This window comes from Stegostoma tigrinum, chromosome 13 (genome assembly GCF_030684315.1).
Source record: "Stegostoma tigrinum isolate sSteTig4 chromosome 13, sSteTig4.hap1, whole genome shotgun sequence".
Classification (NCBI taxonomy): Eukaryota; Metazoa; Chordata; class Chondrichthyes; order Orectolobiformes; family Stegostomatidae; genus Stegostoma; species Stegostoma tigrinum.
In genome coordinates, this window is record NC_081366.1 from 71,563,590 (window position 1) to 71,583,414 (window position 19,825).

At 42.6% G+C, this 19,825-nt stretch overlaps 1 protein-coding gene across 3 annotated transcripts in view; it reads left to right on the forward strand.

The window, feature by feature from the left end:
* LOC125458253 (dedicator of cytokinesis protein 2-like) overlaps window positions 1-19,825 on the forward strand; it is a 604,879-nt gene that overhangs the window by 490,238 nt on the left and 94,816 nt on the right. For all 3 annotated transcript variants that reach the window (XM_048543364.1, XM_059650772.1, XM_059650774.1), the window contains exons 36-39: window positions 6,063-6,103; window positions 15,904-15,994; window positions 16,782-16,901; window positions 18,225-18,314. In XM_048543364.1, coding sequence (XP_048399321.1) covers window positions 6,063-6,103; window positions 15,904-15,994; window positions 16,782-16,901; window positions 18,225-18,314 — 342 coding nt within the window. The remainder of the gene's footprint in view (window positions 1-6,062; window positions 6,104-15,903; window positions 15,995-16,781; window positions 16,902-18,224; window positions 18,315-19,825) is intronic.

Here is a 19,825-nt window from a genome sequence, read left to right on the forward strand (position 1 = left end):
CGGTGAGTGAACTCTGGTTTGACCTGATGTTTGGTTTTCTTTTCACGAGCGCGAGGTCTGGATAATTTCTGTCTCTATGAACCCAACTGTGGAGAAAATGCCAGGGGTGTATAGATTTTCATTACTGGAGTGGGTGGAGGGGGCTGCAAATGAATAGAATAGTCACTTGTATTTTTTACAAAAAAAAGTGAAATGTTCTACCATACCACACACCTATGTTAATAACATAAGGCATTGATTAAAAAAAAGCATTAAGGCAAAGTCCATCTCAGTTCAATTACCAGCACCTGGGTTAAGAAAAGTCAGTATCACTGCAAGACTGTCATTGCAGCCCGCTGAAATAGCAGGTGGAAGATTTCACTGAAGCTGCCTCAAGGACCAATCTTGTCACCGAAGCTTGCCAGTGGAATCCTGGGCCATTCCACCGAAAGTGCCAAAGCCAGGCCATCGCTGGACACGGGCGCAATGTCCACGAGGAACAGTCACCAACTCCACGTCCTTCCTCGCCAAGCCAATATCGAAATCTCGCGTTTGCCTTTCTGCCAGCACTCTCCTTGCTGCCGCTACCAGAGTCCCCCTCTGGGATCATCAGGTCCCTTGCTGACAGTGGCCAGGTGAGATGGTTTAGAGACTGACAAGGGTAGGGACAGCTGGGTGAAAAGCAGCCTCAGTTTGTCAGTAGATATAACAGGAACTGCAGATGCTGGAGAATCCAAGATAACAAAGTGTGGAGCTGGATGAACACAGCAGGACAAGCAGCATCTTAGCAGCATCTTAGAAACACAAAATCTGACGTGCAGAGATTTTGGGAATTGGCAGGAAAATTAAAGGGGCTTGAGAAAATATCTTGTAATCCTTGAGGATGGTTGAGGCCAAAGTCCTCAACTCATTTGAAGCCAACCTGAGTCTATACCTGAAGCACTGTAATCTGCAAGGCTATAGACCAGGAGCTAGTAAGTGGAAATAGAATGGGCAGCTAGTTCATTCACACAGTAGTCTGAATGGCCTTTTTCTGTGTTACAACTTTTTTTTTAGTTTTATGGTTCTTTGTTGAATCTGCACAACCGTATCAATATTTTATGTGTTCAGTTATTAATTCCTTCATAGCAGATCTAAAATTTTTTGACCACTGATGTAAATCTAAGAGGTCACTTGCTCTGAGATAGCAAGGACTGCTGATGCTGGAGTCAGAGGTAACACATTGTGGAGCTGGAGGAACACAGCAGGCCAGGCAGAATCAGAGGAGCAGGAAAGTTGATGTTTTGGGTCAGGACCCTTCTTTTCTCAGTCTCTTCTTTCTGAAATAGTGGGGTTGCATTTGCTAGAACTTTTGAGCATCTGTAGAATTTTGAAAGTCAATACATAGACTATCTATACAGCCAACTCCTTCTGTGTTCTGGGATGTTGCTCCTTTGGTCTAGGAGATGTGTTAAACATTTAACTAATTCATTTTTCAAGTACCACGGCTTTATTAATACTTATTTCTTTCAATTTCTAACTTTCACAAGTTCCATAGTTTCCTAGCATTCCTAGATTTTCTACATCTTCTGTGGATAAGACACAAATCAATTGTCTTAGTTTATCTGTCATTTCCCTATTCCCCAGTCTTTGTCTGTAATAGACCCATTTTTGTGTACATTAATCTTTTCCTCTTAACTTACCTCACAAAGTTTTTTGTAGCCTGTCTTTGTAAGATGGTAAGGAATAAGAACAGGACTATGGTGCTGAACCCTTCAAGCCTAGCTCACCACTCAGGGCGGCATGATGGCTCAGTGACTCAGTGGTTAGTACTGCAGCCTCACAGTGCCAGGAACCCAGGTTTGATTCCAGCCTCGGGTAACTGTCTGTGTAGAGTTTGCACGTTCTCCCTGTGTCTGTGTGGATTTCTTCCCACAGTCCAAAGATATGCAGGCTAGATGGATTGGCCATGCTAAATTGCCCATAGTGTTCAAGGGCTTGTGGGTTATAGGGGAATGGGTCTGGATGGGATGCTCCAAGGGGTGGTGTGGACTTGTTGGGCTGAAGGGCTTGTTTCCACACTGTAGAGAATCTAATCAGTAGGGCCATGGCTGATCCAATATTCCTCGTATCCACATTCCTGTATTTTCTCCATAGCCCTTCAGTTACTTGCTAGCTTGCATTCATACTGTAACAATAACCCTCAGGCTTGTTTCAACAGACAGACTGAAAGAGTAAGCACTATGTATTTTTAAATACTACAGGTAGTCTTCTTTTCAAATACTTAAAGGGTAGGCAATTTAAATAGCGTGACAGCTGTCTTTCACAACTGTGTTGACTGCTCACATGGCCCTGACAGTTAAAATGAGCCTGGACTATTTTCATGCTGAGCCAATGATGCCTTGTGACAGTCAAGACAGTCAAGTGTACTCTCTCAGTCGTGATCGTGCAAACATAGTGAGAGAGAAAAACAAAAAAGACTTAAAGCCAATTCAGGCAGGATAAAAGTCTTGCAAATTCCTTTCGGGTTGAATAAGATGACCAAAAGTTAACTCCCACAGGTCACTCCCCTCTGAATCGCACTTGTGGAATTAAAGCATGTAATCTGTGCAACAACGAAAGTGTTGTATTTCATGAGACTAAACTAAACTGTTGCAAGAGTAAAAAGTCCTCTGGATGTTGGAAATCTGAAAATAGAAATAGAAAATGCTGATAATGCATTTAAACATTGAAACAGTGATCAGGTTAAACCAGCTAAGATAATGATAGCCAAGTGCCTAATTTGGCTACAAGTCTTGGGTTGAGCTTCATTGATCTCACTCAGGGTGCCAGAGCAAGGTAATGAATTGTCAGCACTGCTGAGTTAGATGTAAGCTGTGTGTGTGTGTGTGTGTGTGTGTGTGTGTGTGTGTGTGTTTGTGTGTGTGTGTGTGTGTTTTGAAAAAGTGAGTTTGCAAATATCCCCCTGTGCCTAGAGGGCTTTTTTGTTAGTGGCAGAATCGTTATGCCTGAGCCAGGGGCTGAAGTTCGAATCCCACTTACCCTAGATGTGTGTAATAGCATGTTTGAATAGGTTGATTAATATAATGATCTCTCTGTGCTTCCCATTTTGTGTGTTTCCTTTGGCTTGATTAAGTTGCAGCGCTCAAAAACTAAATTGGAAAGTTTTGGGTCCAAGCCCCACTCCAGAGGCTGCAATACACAATTGTTGACACTTCAGTGAGGGACTGAAGTAGAGGCTATCCACTTTAGCTGACATGCAAAACAGTCTGTTCTTTCAGCTGAAGGTAAAGGAATCCCTACCACTGTTCAATGAAGTAGATTTTCCAGTCATATCCTATTGATGTTTGTGTGATCTTGCTTTGCACAAACTACCTGTTGTGTTTACTACATAACAACACTGCCTACTCTTCAAAAATCATTAACTAACTGTTCAAGAGCTTTGATTATCCTGAGATGGCAAAAAAAAAGTTGAATAAATGGAAGTTCATTTTTCTCACTACTCCGGGAGTTAAATATAACCAATGAATTTCTGACTTTGGCAGTGATAGTTTCACAGAGATTTCCTCTCTTCCAGTATTGTAATCCCAGCAGCTCAATGGAGGCCCCAGGCAGTTCCTGACACTGGCCTCTTCCAACACTGATCTGGCACCGTGAGATTCATGGGGGCAAGATCACCAAAGGCATTTAAACAAGGGTGGCATGGTGACTCAGTCGTTAGCATTGTTGCCTCACAGGTTCAGAGCTCTGGGTTTGATTCCAAACTTGGAAGACTCTCTCTGTGTGGAGCTTGCATATTCTACCTGTGTCTGCATGGTTTCCTCCTACAGTCCAAAAATATGCAGGTTAAGTGAATTGACCATTGGAAATTGTGCAGTCTAGATGTGTTAACCATGGGGATACGGTACAGGGATTGGATGCTTTTTCGATAAGGAGATGGTTTCTAAGAAGAGATAAGGCCTGGGGTAGGTCAATCATGATCATGTTGAATGCCAGGGTAGGTTTGTGGACCAAATGACCTATTTCTTTTGTTCTCACGAAACCAGCGACAGAAGTAGCAGATCAGAAGTTGACTTTCTCTTTTCCCCTGTTTGGGAGAGACTGATCCTCTGGCAACTGCCCTGTAAATTATGTTGAAGTTACTATTTTTCGGAAAAGGTGTACTCTTAACACCAGAGTTCTAAAAAAGACATCAATTGGAAGCGTAGAATTGCTCATAATAAAATTAAAATTAACTTACCCCGACACCAAAATGTTGAATCTCTCCTTGAATCTCTTATCACAATGGACACTTGCCAGCCTAAATCCATTTCACATTCAGCTCCTCTTTTCATCTCGTGTTTAATGCAATTGTTGTTCTAGCATTTGTCAATGTTTGCTGCCTAGCCATGATATTCCAAGTTATTGTTTCTCGCCTTCTTCTTCTGAGTTTCCTATGCCGCCAACCCTTCAGTTTATCCACGTTGATATGGAGTTGCTTTCTCAGATCTGAGGGTGCCGTGGTGACTCAGTGGCTAGCATTGCTGCCCCACAGCATCAGGGACCCAAGTTCCATTCCAGCTTTGGCTGACTGTCTGCGTGTAGTTTGCGTGTTCTCCCTCTGTCTGTGTGGATTTTGTCTGGGCGCTCCAGTTTCTGCCCACAGACCAAAGCTGTGCAGGTTAGATGACTTGACTGTGCTAAATCACCTGTAATGTCCAGGGATGTGTAGGTTGGGTGGAGTAGCCATGAAAAATGCAGGATTACAGGGATAAGGTAGAGGGGTGAGTGAGGGTGGGGTCCTCTTCAGAGAGTTGGTGTGGTCCTGCTGGGCCGAATGGCCTGTTTCCACGTTGTAAAGCTTCTATGATTCTGAGGAATAATAGAGTCATACAGCAAAGAAGCAGACACTTCAGTCCAGCCTATCCATGCTGACTGTAATCCCAAATTAACCTAGTCCCGCTTGTCTGTGCTTGACCCATATCCTTACAAACGTTTCTTATTCATACACTTATCCAAATGTCTTTTAAACATTGTAACTGCACCTGCATTCAGCGCTTCCTCTGGAAGTTCATTCCACGCATGAACCACTCTCTGAATTTGTAGACTGTGTTTGAACATATCTGCTGTGGATATTGTTTCAATGTGCACAGATTGTCCGTGGAGAAATAGTTTGCTGCTCCACTGCACTTCAATTACTTTTTATTGCTTTGATTTGATTCTTAGCAAAATTAGCATGAGAATTTATAATACATTGTAATTTAGCAGCTAGTATGCACACAGCAATCTCCCATGAACAGCAGTGAGATAATGATCAGAAAATCAGTTATTTTAGTGATATCGAATGGGGGATAAATATGAGCCGGGATACCCGGGAGAACTTCCTTGCCCTTCTTCAAATTGTGAAATGGGATCTTGTTCATCACAAAGGTTCAATCCTGTATTTTATAGGCAATTTCTGCTACCACATCCAAGTGGTGCAAACATAGAACATTTCTTCACTCATTAAGTGGCTAACTAAACCAAGGAATTTAGCGATGAATATTGATATTGTTTAGCACATTCTCACTTCTTTCCAACTCATTAAACGTCCCTGCCTGCAGGCACTCGAATATTAAGCTAACTAGCTGCTTTTTGGTTTGTAATGCCTCCACAGTTGACTTCTAACCTTTCCCTGGTTTTCTCTTCTTCCTGACCTTGTTGCCTGTCCGGTGCTACTCAAATCCTACTTCATATATTAGTCGCCTTGATCCTTGGCAACTGCAGTACTCTCTGACCTTCACAAGGTACAGCTCAATTAGAACATCAATGCATCATAAATCCAACAGACTCCATTCCCATCCCCAAGTTCCATCATCTCTACAAATTACTCCTAGCCACTTCCAACTAAACAATTGAGGCATCTCCTTCCATGTGTGAGGAGCAACCAGAAGTGATTACTTGGGCAGCTCCAGTTTCTAAGGCAGGGACCGTCTGCAAACTTACAAAGTCTTCTTCGAACATGGGATATCTGCTTCAGCCTGATGGCTAAACCCGCTCGCAAGGTTCCAAAGATACCTAAAGTCGTGTGTGCATTTTTTAAAAAAAATAATTAGACGTTATTGTTTTTTTCCTTCTGTCAACAGAATTTCTACAAGGAAATCAACCGGGAAGAGATGTATATAAGGTATGTGCATAATAATATTCAGTTATGACCATGCAATCTGTCTTCTTTATAAGTTCAGTCTAGCAGACTCATAATTCACCTGATGTAGTATGATGGCACCAGGCTCTCGTAATCTCATCATTGTTGTTTTCTGAAGTGAACAAGGGAGTTTATGTTTGCTGTTCAACAGCAATATGGAATCTGCCTGTTGCTTTGAAATTAAGATTTGGAATGTGAAAAGTAATCAAATAATCCAGCAATCAAATGGGTCAAAATCAGAGCTAAGGTGAATCTTAATGGATCATTGATTAGTTCGCTAGTGTGCCTTTCATCTGATCGTCTACAGTTTAGCCAACCAGTAACATCTCATCTTCAGGCCTTCCCTGAACCACGAAGACTCAGAAACTGCAAGTAACTTTGCTCACGTGAGGTCACATGTTCTTTGTTCAATCACATTCAGGTCACTAAATAAAGCCTTCAAAAAAATCCCAAACTACTCCTTATGCATAACCGTGTACAAAACCTACCTCAAGACTGATATCAATCTAGCAGAGGTGTAACTAAGTGCAAACTCCATTTTTGATACTGTGAGAATGTTTACATAATTACAGGATCCTGTAACAGGCCATCAACAGAACATTAGTTCTCATTTTGTTGAGAATGATGAGGGTATGAGAGAGATATTAGGACCATGTGCTAAGGCCAGGAAAGCACATGATTAAAAGGAAAAAGTTGACATTCTCAGTTGTTTGTGTGGTAATGAATATAGTCGTGTGTTAGTGGTGTTACTAGACTTGTCATCAGACGCCTGAAGTAGTAATTCAGAAGTCAGATACTCAGCTCATCTCAGTGACTCCACTATAGTTCAAATCTTAATGTCCTGCTAGACTGAGTTTAAGGCATGTGCTGAAGGAACCAGCAAGAGGGGAAATGCTCTTGTCCTCATTGTCACCAATCTAGCAATAGCAGATAGATCTGTCTGTGATGGTATTGGTAAGAGTGATCATTATGCATTTCCAGTAGAGATGAAGTACAATCTTTATACTTCCATTGTGTTGTATGGTGTTATCAATGTGCTGAATTGGTGATATTTTTTTAAAAATCTATCAATTCAAGACTGGCATCAATGAGATACTGTGGGTTAACAGTATTCAATCACAATCTCTAATCTCAGACCCGGCATAACCACCCCATTATCATCAAGCTAGTGGATCAATCCTGGTTCAATGAAGCATGCAAGAGGATATGCCAGGAATAGTGCCAGCTGTACCTAAAAATGTGTTGTCAACCTGGGGAAGCCACAATGCAGACTACTTGCATGCCAACTTGTGCAAGCAACAATTGTTTGACAGAGCTGAGTGATCCCTTCACCAAAGGACCAGACATAAGCCCTATCACATCTGGCCATGAAAGGTAGTGGAGAAATAAACAATTAACAGTAAGTGGAGATTCCACAAATAACCCCATCCTTAATGATGGGAAAGCCCAGCATATTAGTGCAAAAGACAACACTGATACATTTATAACAGCCTTCTGCCAGCAGTGCCAAATGGAGATCTCAGCCACCTCCAATGGTCCCCATTATCGCAATTGCCAGTCTTCATCCAATTTGATTCACTCCTTGTGATACCAAGACTTGGCTGATGTCACTGAAAGCTGCAAAGGCCGTTGGCTCTGAAGACATTCTAGCAATAGTACTGAAGGCTTGTACAGAACTGGTCTCATGCCCCAGTCAAGCTGTTCCAATATAGCTATTAAGTCGACATGCACCCGGCAATGTGGAAAATTGCCCAGATATGTCCTATGCACAAAACTTAGGTCATGTCCAACCCAGCCAATGACCATCCCGACAGTCTATTCTTAATTATCAGCAAAGTGATGCTCAGTTTGGATTCCACAGGAGCCAAGCAGCTCCTGACCTCATTACAGCTGTGGTCCAAATACAAGCAAAAAAGTTGAACTCAGAACGGAAAGTCAGAGTCACTACTCTTGACATCAAGGTAGCATTTGATATAGTGAGGCATTAAGGCATCCTAACAAAATTAGAGTCAATTGGAATCAGGATAAAACTTGCTTCCAGTTAGAGACACATCCCTCACAAAGGAAGACAGTTGTGGCTTTTGGAGGTCAATCATCTCAGCCTCAGTGTATTTCTGCAGGAGTTCCTCGAGGTCAAGTTTTCAGCTCAAACAACTTCAGCTGCTTCATACCTTCCCACAATCATCAGTGGGGATGTTTGTTGATGATTTCACAGTATTCAGCACCATTCATGACATCTCAGGTATTGAAGCAGTCTGTGTCCAAATGGAGCAAGACCTGAATGATATGATTGGGGTATTTGCAGTGGTTCAAGAAAGGAACTTACCATCACAATCTCCAGTATAAGAGCACTGAAACTTCCTTCATAAGAAGACAGTGGGTGCACCCATGCCTCAAGATAACGTTCACTGTGAGCTTGTTAACAACAAATAGGATGGGTAACAAATGTGGCCTAGCCAGTGATGCCTACATCTCATAAATAAGTGAGGGGGAGGCAATGGCCTAGTGGTATTATGGCTGGACTGTTAATCCAGAGAGACCCAGGTAATGTTCTGGGGACCTGGGTTTGAATCCTGCCACGCCACTTGGCGGAATTTGAATCCAGTAAAATGCCTGGAATTAAGAATCTAATGATGACTGTGAATCCATTGCTGATTACCAGGAAAAAGCCATCTAGTTCACAGATCCCCTACAGAGAAGGAAACTGCCATCCTTACCTGGTCTGGCCTAAAATGAATCTAGACACAGCAATGTGGTCGACTCTGGGCAATAAGGGATGGGCAATAAATGTTTCCTGGCCAGCGATGCCCTCATCCCATGAATGAATAAAGGCGAAAAAAAAATTTTAAAAAAAACACAGGGAGGATACAGAGAGGCTGGTTTGAGAGATGGCGAGGGGTAGTTGGAGGTTGGTGGGCATGGCAGGATTCAAACCCAGGTCCCCAGAACATTACCTGGGTCTCTCTGGATTAACAGTCCAGCCATAATACCACTAGGCCATTGCCTCCCCCTCACTTATTTATGAGATGTAGGCATCACTGGCTAGGCCACATTTGTTACCCATCCTATTTGTTGTTAACAAGCTCACAGTAAACATTATCTTGTTGGTGGGCGTTAGTGGTGAAAATTCCACTAATCCAGTTCAGAGAACTATTAGAAAGTATTGAGTTGAGTTTGGAGGGTTGAGGCAATTTGCTGGTACTAGATTGAGGGAGCTTTACTATCATCTTCCTGTGAGTGTGAAATAACTTTGAGGATAGCCAGCATAAAATCACAAATTTAGCTCTTACACACATCAATACAATTGAAGGGTTTGTTGATCTTGTACCCAAAGGAACCTTGCTGCACATGAATATTTGTCAAAGATTGAGATGTGGATGCTCTCCTATTCTACCGCACAACCTATTGACTCTGTCTCCCCAGAGTGACAAAGGCAACTTAGACCTGTCACGTGACCTTCCAGTGAGTTTGAAACTGTAAATCAGCAAGATTCACCTCAGAGAAAAATAAATTGTCCTTGCCCGGAGCCTTTCATAGCCCTGGCCCTTTACTGATGTTGGATAAATTGCCCAGGAGATTGGGAGAACTGTCCTGCCCTTCTTCAAATATGCCATGGAGATCTTTTCTGTCAATGTGAGAGAGCAGACACAATCTTGATTTAATGTTTCATCTGCAAGGTGGCACTTCGGAAAGTGCAGCACTCCCTCAGAGCTGCACTGGGCTGTTGGCTTGGATTAGGGTCTCAGGTCTCCAGACAGTTGTTCAATCCATAACCTTCACAATCAGAGACACGTAAAATTAATGAAAAACAATTAATCTCAGCTGTTGGTTTTCTCTGCTGGAATAATCCGAACAAGTTTTGGGGCCTAGAGTGACCGAGAAAGTGTTTAGGTTTTGATACCTGAGGGGAAAGCTGGATGGGCGAGAGAGCGTTTCTATGTAAATAATCCTTTTATTAGTTTTTCACCCTACCTTCAAATTGCTAATCTTGTTCATACATTTCTGACTCGGGTGAGTGGGCAAAGCTGACAATCATAGTCATCTCTGGCCAAAACTAAAATTAAACTCCCACATAAAACTGAAAGCGTGTACATTATACAACAATAAGAGTGCAATGTGAAGACAATAATCTAATTGCAACATTCAGGTGCAACATTTTGGAATTCTGTTACTGTGCTTTCTAATGCAATCGAGGCTTCTCAATTAGATTACTATTTTGTAATCAATCCTAGACATTAAACATAAACCATTGAAATCTCTCACTGATTTGTCATCTCCTCCTGTTGATCCCTATACTTTACTTGTGATCTGTTCTCTTTCATTTCTATTGCTTCGTGTAAATTCTCGCAATCCCCACAGCTGCTCATAGGTCAGTGCGACAGTCCCTTGATCCCGATAGATCACTGGTAGTCAGAGGAATTAGTAGCTGCCCCCACCCAACTCTTTACCCCTCCCACTGTATACTTCAGGGCTCAAATGTGGTGAACATTTCCAGAGGTGGGGATCAGTCCTGGATGATTTCGGATCTCTTTCACAGTCACCACTTCTGCGAAATGGTATAATATGCAGTGGACTGAGACACTGTAATGCATTCCACAGCCTAATAGTCTTTTCCTTGGTATACTTACAAAGAAGGCCAATTAGTTAATGAAGCTTGCAGATATGATACCACAGTAAGCGTGTACCGTAAAGAAGGAAGAGACCATCAGGAAAAGAATCATCTACAACAACAAAATGTGCATTTGTTCTGGCAGGCCAGCCTCCTGCCTTACTCCATTGCCTTCACAGTTACATGTAATAAGACCGAACGATACAATTCCTACAGTGTGGAAGTAGGCCATTCAGCCCATCAAGTCCACAGCAACCCTCAAAAGAGCATCCCACCCAGACCCACCCATCCTCATAACCCCACATTTCCCATGGCTAACCCACATAGCCTGGACTGTGGGAGGAAACCAGAGTACCCGGAGAAAACCCACACCAACACGGTGAAAGTATGTAAACTCCACATAGATGGGGTTGAACGTGGGCCCCTGATGCTGTAAGGCTGCAGTGCTAACCACTGAGCTACTGTGCTGCCCCTGGGAGGCTAACTGAATGACATGAAGAATTCCAGCTCTCCAGTTAACTTTGCATTGTGGCCTCTGAGCTACCTCAGTCAGACTGTTGTCACTCAGAGAAATCTGGCATGACAGCCACAGTAGACAAGCTTCAATGTCAAAATGTTGTGAACTTTAGTCCCGCTCCAGAGACTCAAGTGCATTTACCAGCTTTCCTGTGCAATATTTGTGGTCCTTGTCTCACTTTCCATATTAAAGACACATAGAACATAGAACATAGATCAGTACAGCACAGTACAGGCCCTTCGACACGTGATGTTGTTCCGAAATTTTACCCGAAATCTACGGTCTATCTAACCTCCACTGCTACCTTATACTATCATCCATATGCCTATTTAGTAGTCGCTTAAATGATCCTAATGAGGCCGACTCCACTACCCTCTCCGGCAATGCATTCCATGCCCCTACCACTCTCTGAGTAAAGAACTGACCTCTGACATCTCCCCGACATCTACCTCCTTTCACTTTAAAACTCCTTTCACTTTTTCCCTCTTAAAAGCTACCTCCACCCTGGGAAAAAGTCTCTGGCTGTCTACTCTATCCATACCTCTGATTATTTTATGCACCTCTATCAAGTCACCTCTCATCCTTCGTCGTTCTGAAGTGAAAAGCCCTAGCTCTCTCAACCGTTCCTCTACAGACCTTCCCTCCATTCGAGACAACATCCTGGTAAATCCCCTCTGCATCTTTTCCAATGCTTCCACATCCTTCCTGTAATGAGGCGACCAGAGCTGCACACAATCCTCCAGATATGGCCGAACCAGGGTTTTGTATAGCTGGAGCATAACTTCACGGCTCTTTAACTCAATCCCTCTATTAATGAAAACTAACATACCATACACCTTCTTAACAACTCTATCCACCTGGGTGGCAGCTTTCAGGGAACTGTGGACATGAACCCCAAGATCCCCCTGCTCCTCCATACTGCACAAGAATCTTTCTGTTTACCCTGTATTCTGCTTTCAAGTTTGTCCTTCCAAAATGAATCACCTCACACTTTTCAGGGCTAAAATCCATATGCCACTTCTCAGCCCATCGCTGCATTCTATGAATGTCCCTTTTAACCTAGAATAGCCATCGGCACTGTCCACAACATGACCCACCTTTGTATCGTCCGCAAACTTGCAAATCCACCCTTCCACTCCTTCGTCCAAATCCTTTACAAAAATCACAAACAGAAGAGGACCCAAAACAGATTCTTGTGGTACACCACTCGTAACTGAGCACCATGTTGAATATTTTCCGTCCACTACCACCCTTTGTCTTCTAAGGGTCAGTCGATTCTGAATCCAATCTACCACATTTCCCCCATCCCATGCCTCCTTACCTTCTGCATGACCCTACCATGGGGAACCTTATCAAACACCTTACTTAAATCCATGTATACTACATCTACTACTCTACCTTCATCCACATGTTTGGTCACCTCTTCAAAGAATTCAATAAGTTTTGTGAGGCATGATCTACCCCTCACAAATCCATGCTGATTATTACCAATCCAGCTGTGCCTTTCCAAGTGATCATGAATCCTGTCTCTCAGAGACCTTTCCAATAATTTGCCCACCACTGACATAAGACGGGCTGGTCAGTAATTTCCGAGGTTATCCCTATTCCCTTTTTTGAACAAGGGAATGATGTTTGCCTCTTTCCAATCTTCTGGCACTATACCCGTGGACAGTGAGGACAAAAAGATTATCACCAAAGGCCCTGCGATCTCATCCCTCACTTCACATTGAATCCTTGGATAAATCCCATTAGTCCTGGGGGACTTATCTATCTTCAACTTTCTCAGAATTCCTAGCACATCTTCTTCTTTAACATCAACCTCCTTTAGCCTACCTGCCTGTTTCACGACGTCCTCCTCTACAGCTAGGCCCCTCTCAGTTGTGAATACTGAAGAAAAGTATTCATTAAGGACCCCTCCTGTCTCTTTAGGTTCTGTCCACAAATTCCCTTTACAATCGTTGTTCGGCCCTACCACGAGAACAGTCAGAGTAAAGTGGGAGTGATCCTTCAGGTGCGCTGAGCAATATTTATCCCTCAAAGGACATTAGAAAACTAGCTTTTCAAGTTATTCCCGCATTGCTATTCATGAGAGCTTGCTCTGTACAATGCCATGCCTTGCATTAGTGACTCTATTCTATTGGATGTAAAATGTTTTTGATTTGGAAAGATGCAACAGCAATACCAGTAGTGGTGTTCCTGGGATTATGTTTGCACAGAGATCTCCAAAGAAGGAGTTCAATAATGCATACAATTAAACAATTAATTGGATTGATGCTTGATTAGAATAATCAAATATTCACAAAATTGATGAAAAAAAGGGAAGTTTGAAGAAGAATCAGAAAATACTGGATACACACCAATCTCTCAGATTTTAGAAGAGAATGGAATTAATCTTTATTACAGTTTCTGAATGACGTGTGTGTTTTTGAAATTTCCTATTTGAAACTTTGAATCTTATTTTGTCATCTTGTCTTCACTGAACATTAATCAGATATTTATTTTGGCCCCAGGAAAATTAGATTGACCTTATGAGGGATATATTGCAGCTTCACTTGAATGTTGCCAATACCTATTGACTTAAATTCCGAAGACAGGTTGGATGAACGTGGCTTGCATTCCCTTCCATTGCGACGGTGGTGGTAGCGAGGGGTGATCTGAGAAATTTAAAAAGTCACATTAGGACAGAAAAGATATTTCTTCTGGTGTGGAATCCTGTACAAGGACAAACACATGTTCAGAATGTTTAGAAATGAAGTCAGGGAGCACGTCCATCGACAAAAGGAGATGGAAACTCACAATTCTCTTCTCACTATTCCCCCCTTCAAAATATGGTCGGATGATTTTTGTGCATTTGGAGAAGCAGGACATGATTAGGGATAGTTAGCAAGGTTTTGTGCAAGGGAAATCAGGCCTCACAAACTTGATTGAGTTTTTTGAGGAGGTAACCAAGAAGATTGGCAAGGGCAGATGGTAGACATTGTTTACTTGGACTTTAGTAAAGTCTTTCGCAAGGGTCCACATGGTACACTAGTTAGTTATGGTAGATCACATGGGATTCAGGATGAGGTGAGGAGAGCTAGGAAATAGATGCTTGCACTGCAGTAAAGCAAGGAAACTTAGATTCAGGTGGTTTGAGATCTGGAATAGGTGATTGTAGGAAATGGGGCTATGTAAGCGGGATCATGCTTTTTAAAAAAAAATCTCCTGTTGAGATTTTCTCAAGGGTTACCATTTGGTTTTCTGTGGCTGTTTTCATTCTTGGTGACTCTTGCATTAAGCTATGCAGTCACTCAGTAATATTCCCTTCAGTATTTCTGTTGAGGGGTGCAGTATTTGCACTCTCACAGAGTCTGAAGAGTTCAATATCCTCAACAATCCTCACTGCTCCATTAAACTTAAAGCCGCAGCTCACAAAGGAAGGTTTAATCTTGACACACCACAACATTTGAAATGGCACAAAACAGCGGGTTTAAGTTAGCTATAAAAAAAAGTCCTCATCACAAATATGCTACCCACGGATTGGTGAGATCACAACATTTCTGAAGAAGGGTCCCGACCGGAAACATTAGCTTTCCTGCTCCTCTGATGCTGCCTGGCCTGCTGTGTTCATCCAGCTGTAAGCTGTGTTATCTCTGACTCCAGCATCGGCAGTTCTTACTATCTCTAAATGGTTACATGTTTGTCTTCAACACAGTCCACCACTCTTCAAGCAATTCACTGTATGTGAGATGCTTTAGGGTGTAGTCACACATAAGTGTAACGTTTTTATGAAATGAAACTCTGCAGTATGAAGTTGTCCAATTGTCTGCTTCACTGCCATCGTATTGTGGCATGCCATTCCTTTGTAGAAAGCTTCAAAATAGCTGTTTTCCCTCTGTAGTTCTTCCCCTCCCTTTAATACCCTTTTTCCCACTTTGCTGCTCCTTTCTTCTGTCAGCAGACTCACTTCACCTCCAGCTCTCGGCTCAGAGCTCAAACTTGCCAGCATTGTCCCTGCCCTCCTTCTGAACCCTTGCCTTTGGCTGTCCAAATAGAAGAGAGAGCTGAGAAGTGGTGGTCTAAAGTGAGGGGAGGCTGTGAGGAGAAATGCCAAGGTTTTGGGCTGAGATAGGAGGAGGTATCAATTAGGAGAGATGTTAAATTAAGACAAGGGGATGGCAAGCCGGTGTAGAAGTGGGTGAAAGGAACTGGCTGCAGAAATATGTGCTGTGTGTGTGCTCAGAATGGACTGGATTGCCAGAATAAGCAAATGCATTTACAGAAAATTACACAGTGATGCTTTCTGACAAACACTGAATGCATTCAGTTAAATTCTTCTCTCTACCATTCTAATGGAGGCAATAACCCATTTAAAATAAATGGAAAGAAAGGGGCCTTGATGTGAGCATATAATGTTTTCACACAATAACACCACTGATGGTAATTTCCAGTTTTTAACAGGTTGCTCTACAAAGCCTTGTTACCAAACATTATCCTCATATTGCATTCCTTGGGAACAATTATGTACACTAACAAATGTTATTTTGACAATACCTATCACTGCGACTATCTAAAATCATGTCATTTAATTTTTTTTGGAGTTAATTACAGTTCAGTAATTACAGGACAACAACAGTAATCTTCAGTGTTTCTCTCTGTTCTGTTTGTGCTCTGCAGATATCTGTACAAGCTTCGAGATCTGCACCTGGACTGTGAAAACTACACTGAGGCTGCCTACACACTCCTTCTGCATGCTAAGCTACTGAAGGTTAGGAACTTTCTTTTCAACTTAAAAAATGTACAGTGCTGAGTGTAGAGGTGGGAAGGGAGCCAGTGGCTTAACTATTCACATTTGAATGCTCTGTCTGATTAATCATTGAGCAAAGACTGTGGCAGCTGAGTTTGATGCGTTGGAATAAATGTGAGGTCATCCACTCTGGATTTAAGGGAGCTCAGAACATTTTCAAAATGTTCAAGAGCTGGGATTTACAAATGAGCAGAGAGAATTAGGTGGTCCGAGTAAAGAAATCTGGAAAAGCCAGTGGACCAATAAGAAAACTGAAAAAGCCTAATGAAATGTCAGCTATTGTGTCAAGGCAGTTGAAGAAAATAGGGTGGTTGTTCCATTGTAGTTTTGTTGTGTCTGGTTGGACTCCACCTGGAGAAACTGTGTTCAACTCTTCCCACCAGATCTTGGAAAGGATGCAACGCCTTTTGGAAAGGGCACAACAAAGTTTCATCAGAATAAAGCCAGGACCAAAAAGAGTTAATTAGGCCATAAACTGAGACCTATATACTCAGAAATAAAGACAAGCAAAAGATGAACCTTCTGATGTGCCATAAGGCATTGCATCCTTTCTGAGGTGAGATATACACAATTGAACACAGTGTTTTCAAGTGGAGTCTAACCAGACCATAGTAATGCTTATAACATAACTGTCACCCCATTTTTGTTTGTGGACTTTGACATAATAGCCAACATTCCATTAGCCTCTTCCAGGGTGCGTAACCATTATACATCTATGGACTGACCCCGTTTTCATTTTCTACTTCAGTGGTCTGATGAACAATGTACATCGCACGTTATGCCAAGAGATTTTCACAATTCTCAAACACAGCGGCAGCTGAAAGAAAACCTGTACAAAACCATTATTAATTACTTTGACAAGGGGAAGGTAAGTGCCAAATGATGAGATGAAACCTGGACCCAAAACATGCCAACCAGCATGTGCAAATCCAATTAGTGCTCTCAATAGAGAGTTCTTCTCGTGCTAAGTGCAGAGAATGCTGTCCTTGCTGAGCCTGACCATGTGTGTGAGGCACATGATATCACAACATGATCCAGGAAGCAATGATCCTCAGCTTGTGGTGATAGTTCACTGAAATAAAGCAGAATGTGCCTTGTACTGTGCTAGATAGACAAATACCATTAAGAGGCCAAGTATCACATGTTACGTACCATAAGTCAGGTTTTATTTGAAGTAATAAAGAAAGAGAGGATTTGAATTTGCATAGCACCTTTTACACACTCACAACAGCCCAATAAATCATACAGAGAGTGGAGATTTTTTGAAGCTTAATCCCTGTTAGAATATAGGCAGTGTATCAATCAGATTTCACAAAGTGAGATCTCATCAAGTAAAGATAATGAGACGATCTGTATTTTTGTATAATTAGATGAAGGATAGATATTATCTAGGGTACAGGGTTGAACTCTGTGATCTATTTTGAATAATGTCACAGAATTTTTTACATCCACCAAGAACCTGTGTTGAATACCTCACCTGTGAGATGGTACCTCTTTCACACATTGCAAAGCTTCCTTAGCACTGCATGAAAGTTTCAATCTGGATTATGTGCTCATGTTTTAGAGATTGAGGTCGTGAATCAGAAGAATTGGACTGCCCGAGAGATTAGAGCTAATGGTTCCCTCTTTAGAACTGGGAGAAACCTGTTCCCTCCTAAAACAACCCTCTGCCCTTGCTAAAAAAAATCCTGGACACTCAACACTACCATTCACTCCACCTGACTGCAACGTCAGTCCCTTAGACTTCACATCATTCCGACCTATCTGTCCCAAGCATGACCTGGAGCTCCACAACCCCATTGATGCCAGGAACTTCTCCCAATAAAATAACATGGGACAGCCTTCTTAAAGGAAGAGATGAATGATGCATGCCAAATGTGTTATGAGGTTCACTGTTAAAATGCTGCTGCTGATAATCATTCTCAGTCAGAAAGTGCAGAGGGCCTCCCTCTCAATTGGGTGTCAAGCCAAAATATCAGAGATGAAAGCATTTTCGCAGTACAGAGAAAGCGAGAACGTGAAAAGGGTCACTACTTCTTGCATTCATGACCTCCAGCAACCCCAACCCCTGTAAATGACCGTATTTCCAACTGATGCAATAACTTGATGGGCCAAAAGGCCTCTATCTGCGCTGTAGAGATTCTATGGCTGTGTAATGCTTCTATATTGATGGGCGGTTCCTCTTTTGTAGATGTGGGAGGAAGCCCTGAATCTCTGCAAGGAGCTAGCAGATCAATTTGAGAAGGAAATCTTTGACTATGAACTTCTGAGCCAAAACCTGGTAAGTTCCCATGGGTAGCCTGACATGGTCTCCAAAGGGCCAGTGGTGAATTAGCCCATTCCAAGAACAGCTTAAAAGATTCAAGGTTTTCTGTTTCTCAGTTGGAGCCTTCTGTCTGCTTGAGAGATGGAGTCTGTTCTCTTTTTGACCTGGGATCAGGGAGTGGGGTTGTCAATAAAATTCAAAACATGCGCCGTCCTCTCCTCACCTGTGGCTTGCAGAGGACACAAGGTCTACCACACAAGATATTTTCCTCGACTCATCTGCTCACTCACATTGTCTTCTTAAACTATAGAATAGAATCCCTACAATGTGGAAGCAGGCCATTTGGCCCTTCAAGTCCACACTGACTCTCCAAAAAGCAGCCCAACCAGAACTACCCCAATGACTCTGCACTTCCTACAGTCAATCCACCTAACCTGCATATCCCTAGACACTGTGGGGCAATTTATCATGGCCAATCCACCTAAACTCCACATCTTTGGAGTGTGGGAGGAAACTGGCGGAACCAGAGGAACGCACAGAGACAACGTGCAAACTCCACACAGGCGGTCACCCAAGGATAGAATTGATCCTGAGTCCCTGATGTTGTGAGGCAGCAGTGCTGGTCACCATGCTGCCAACTTTGGGCTGATGGTTTGGTTTTTGACCATTTCTCAACAGACTCACAAGTAAAAGATCGGCCATGATCTTATTGAATGGCGAAGCAGGCTTGAAGGACCAGGTGGCTTACTCCTGCTCCTGGTTCTTATGTCCATATGTACAGCAGCTTGTCATTGGAATGTACAGCAGCCTTGTCCTCATCCCATTCTCGAAATCTCCACTGCCAAGGTGGATTAATACGGCAAATATATGTGAATGCCCTTCGCTCAGAGTTCTGTTGCAAATTCCGCAATCTGTGCTGCCTTGGACTGTTATTTCATCGTTTGTGAGTGAAAATCCAAGAAATCACTGTCAAACCAGATTGTTGGAGTTATTAATAACCTCAGGGTTGACAGTGGTTCAGGACAAAAGTGGCTCAGTATCTTCTCAAATACAAATGATGTAGATCTGTCAGTGATGTCCATATCCAGAGAATAAATTAATGAGAAATTGGACCTACTGATTGATACTCACATAAGCTCACTCTGAATTTTAACATTTTCCTGTTAACTGGAAATGATCGTTGGGTATGTACTGCCTTTGGATGGCACAGTGGCTCAGTGGTTAGCATGCTGCCACACAGTGCCAGGGGCCTGGTTTCAATTTCAGCCTTGGGTGACTGCCCGCGTGGAGATTTTTCAGTTGCCTCGTGTCTGCACAGATTTCTGCCAGGCGCTCCAATTCGCTCCCACACTCCAAAGGTGTGCAGGTTAGGTGGATTAGCCGTACTAAATTGCCCCAGTGTCGAGGGATGTGCAGTTTAGCCGTGGTAAATGCAAGATTACAGGGATAGGGTGCGGGGCTGGGTCTGAGTGGGATACTGTTTGGAGGGTCAGTGCAGATGCAATGTGCAGAATGGCCTCTTTCTG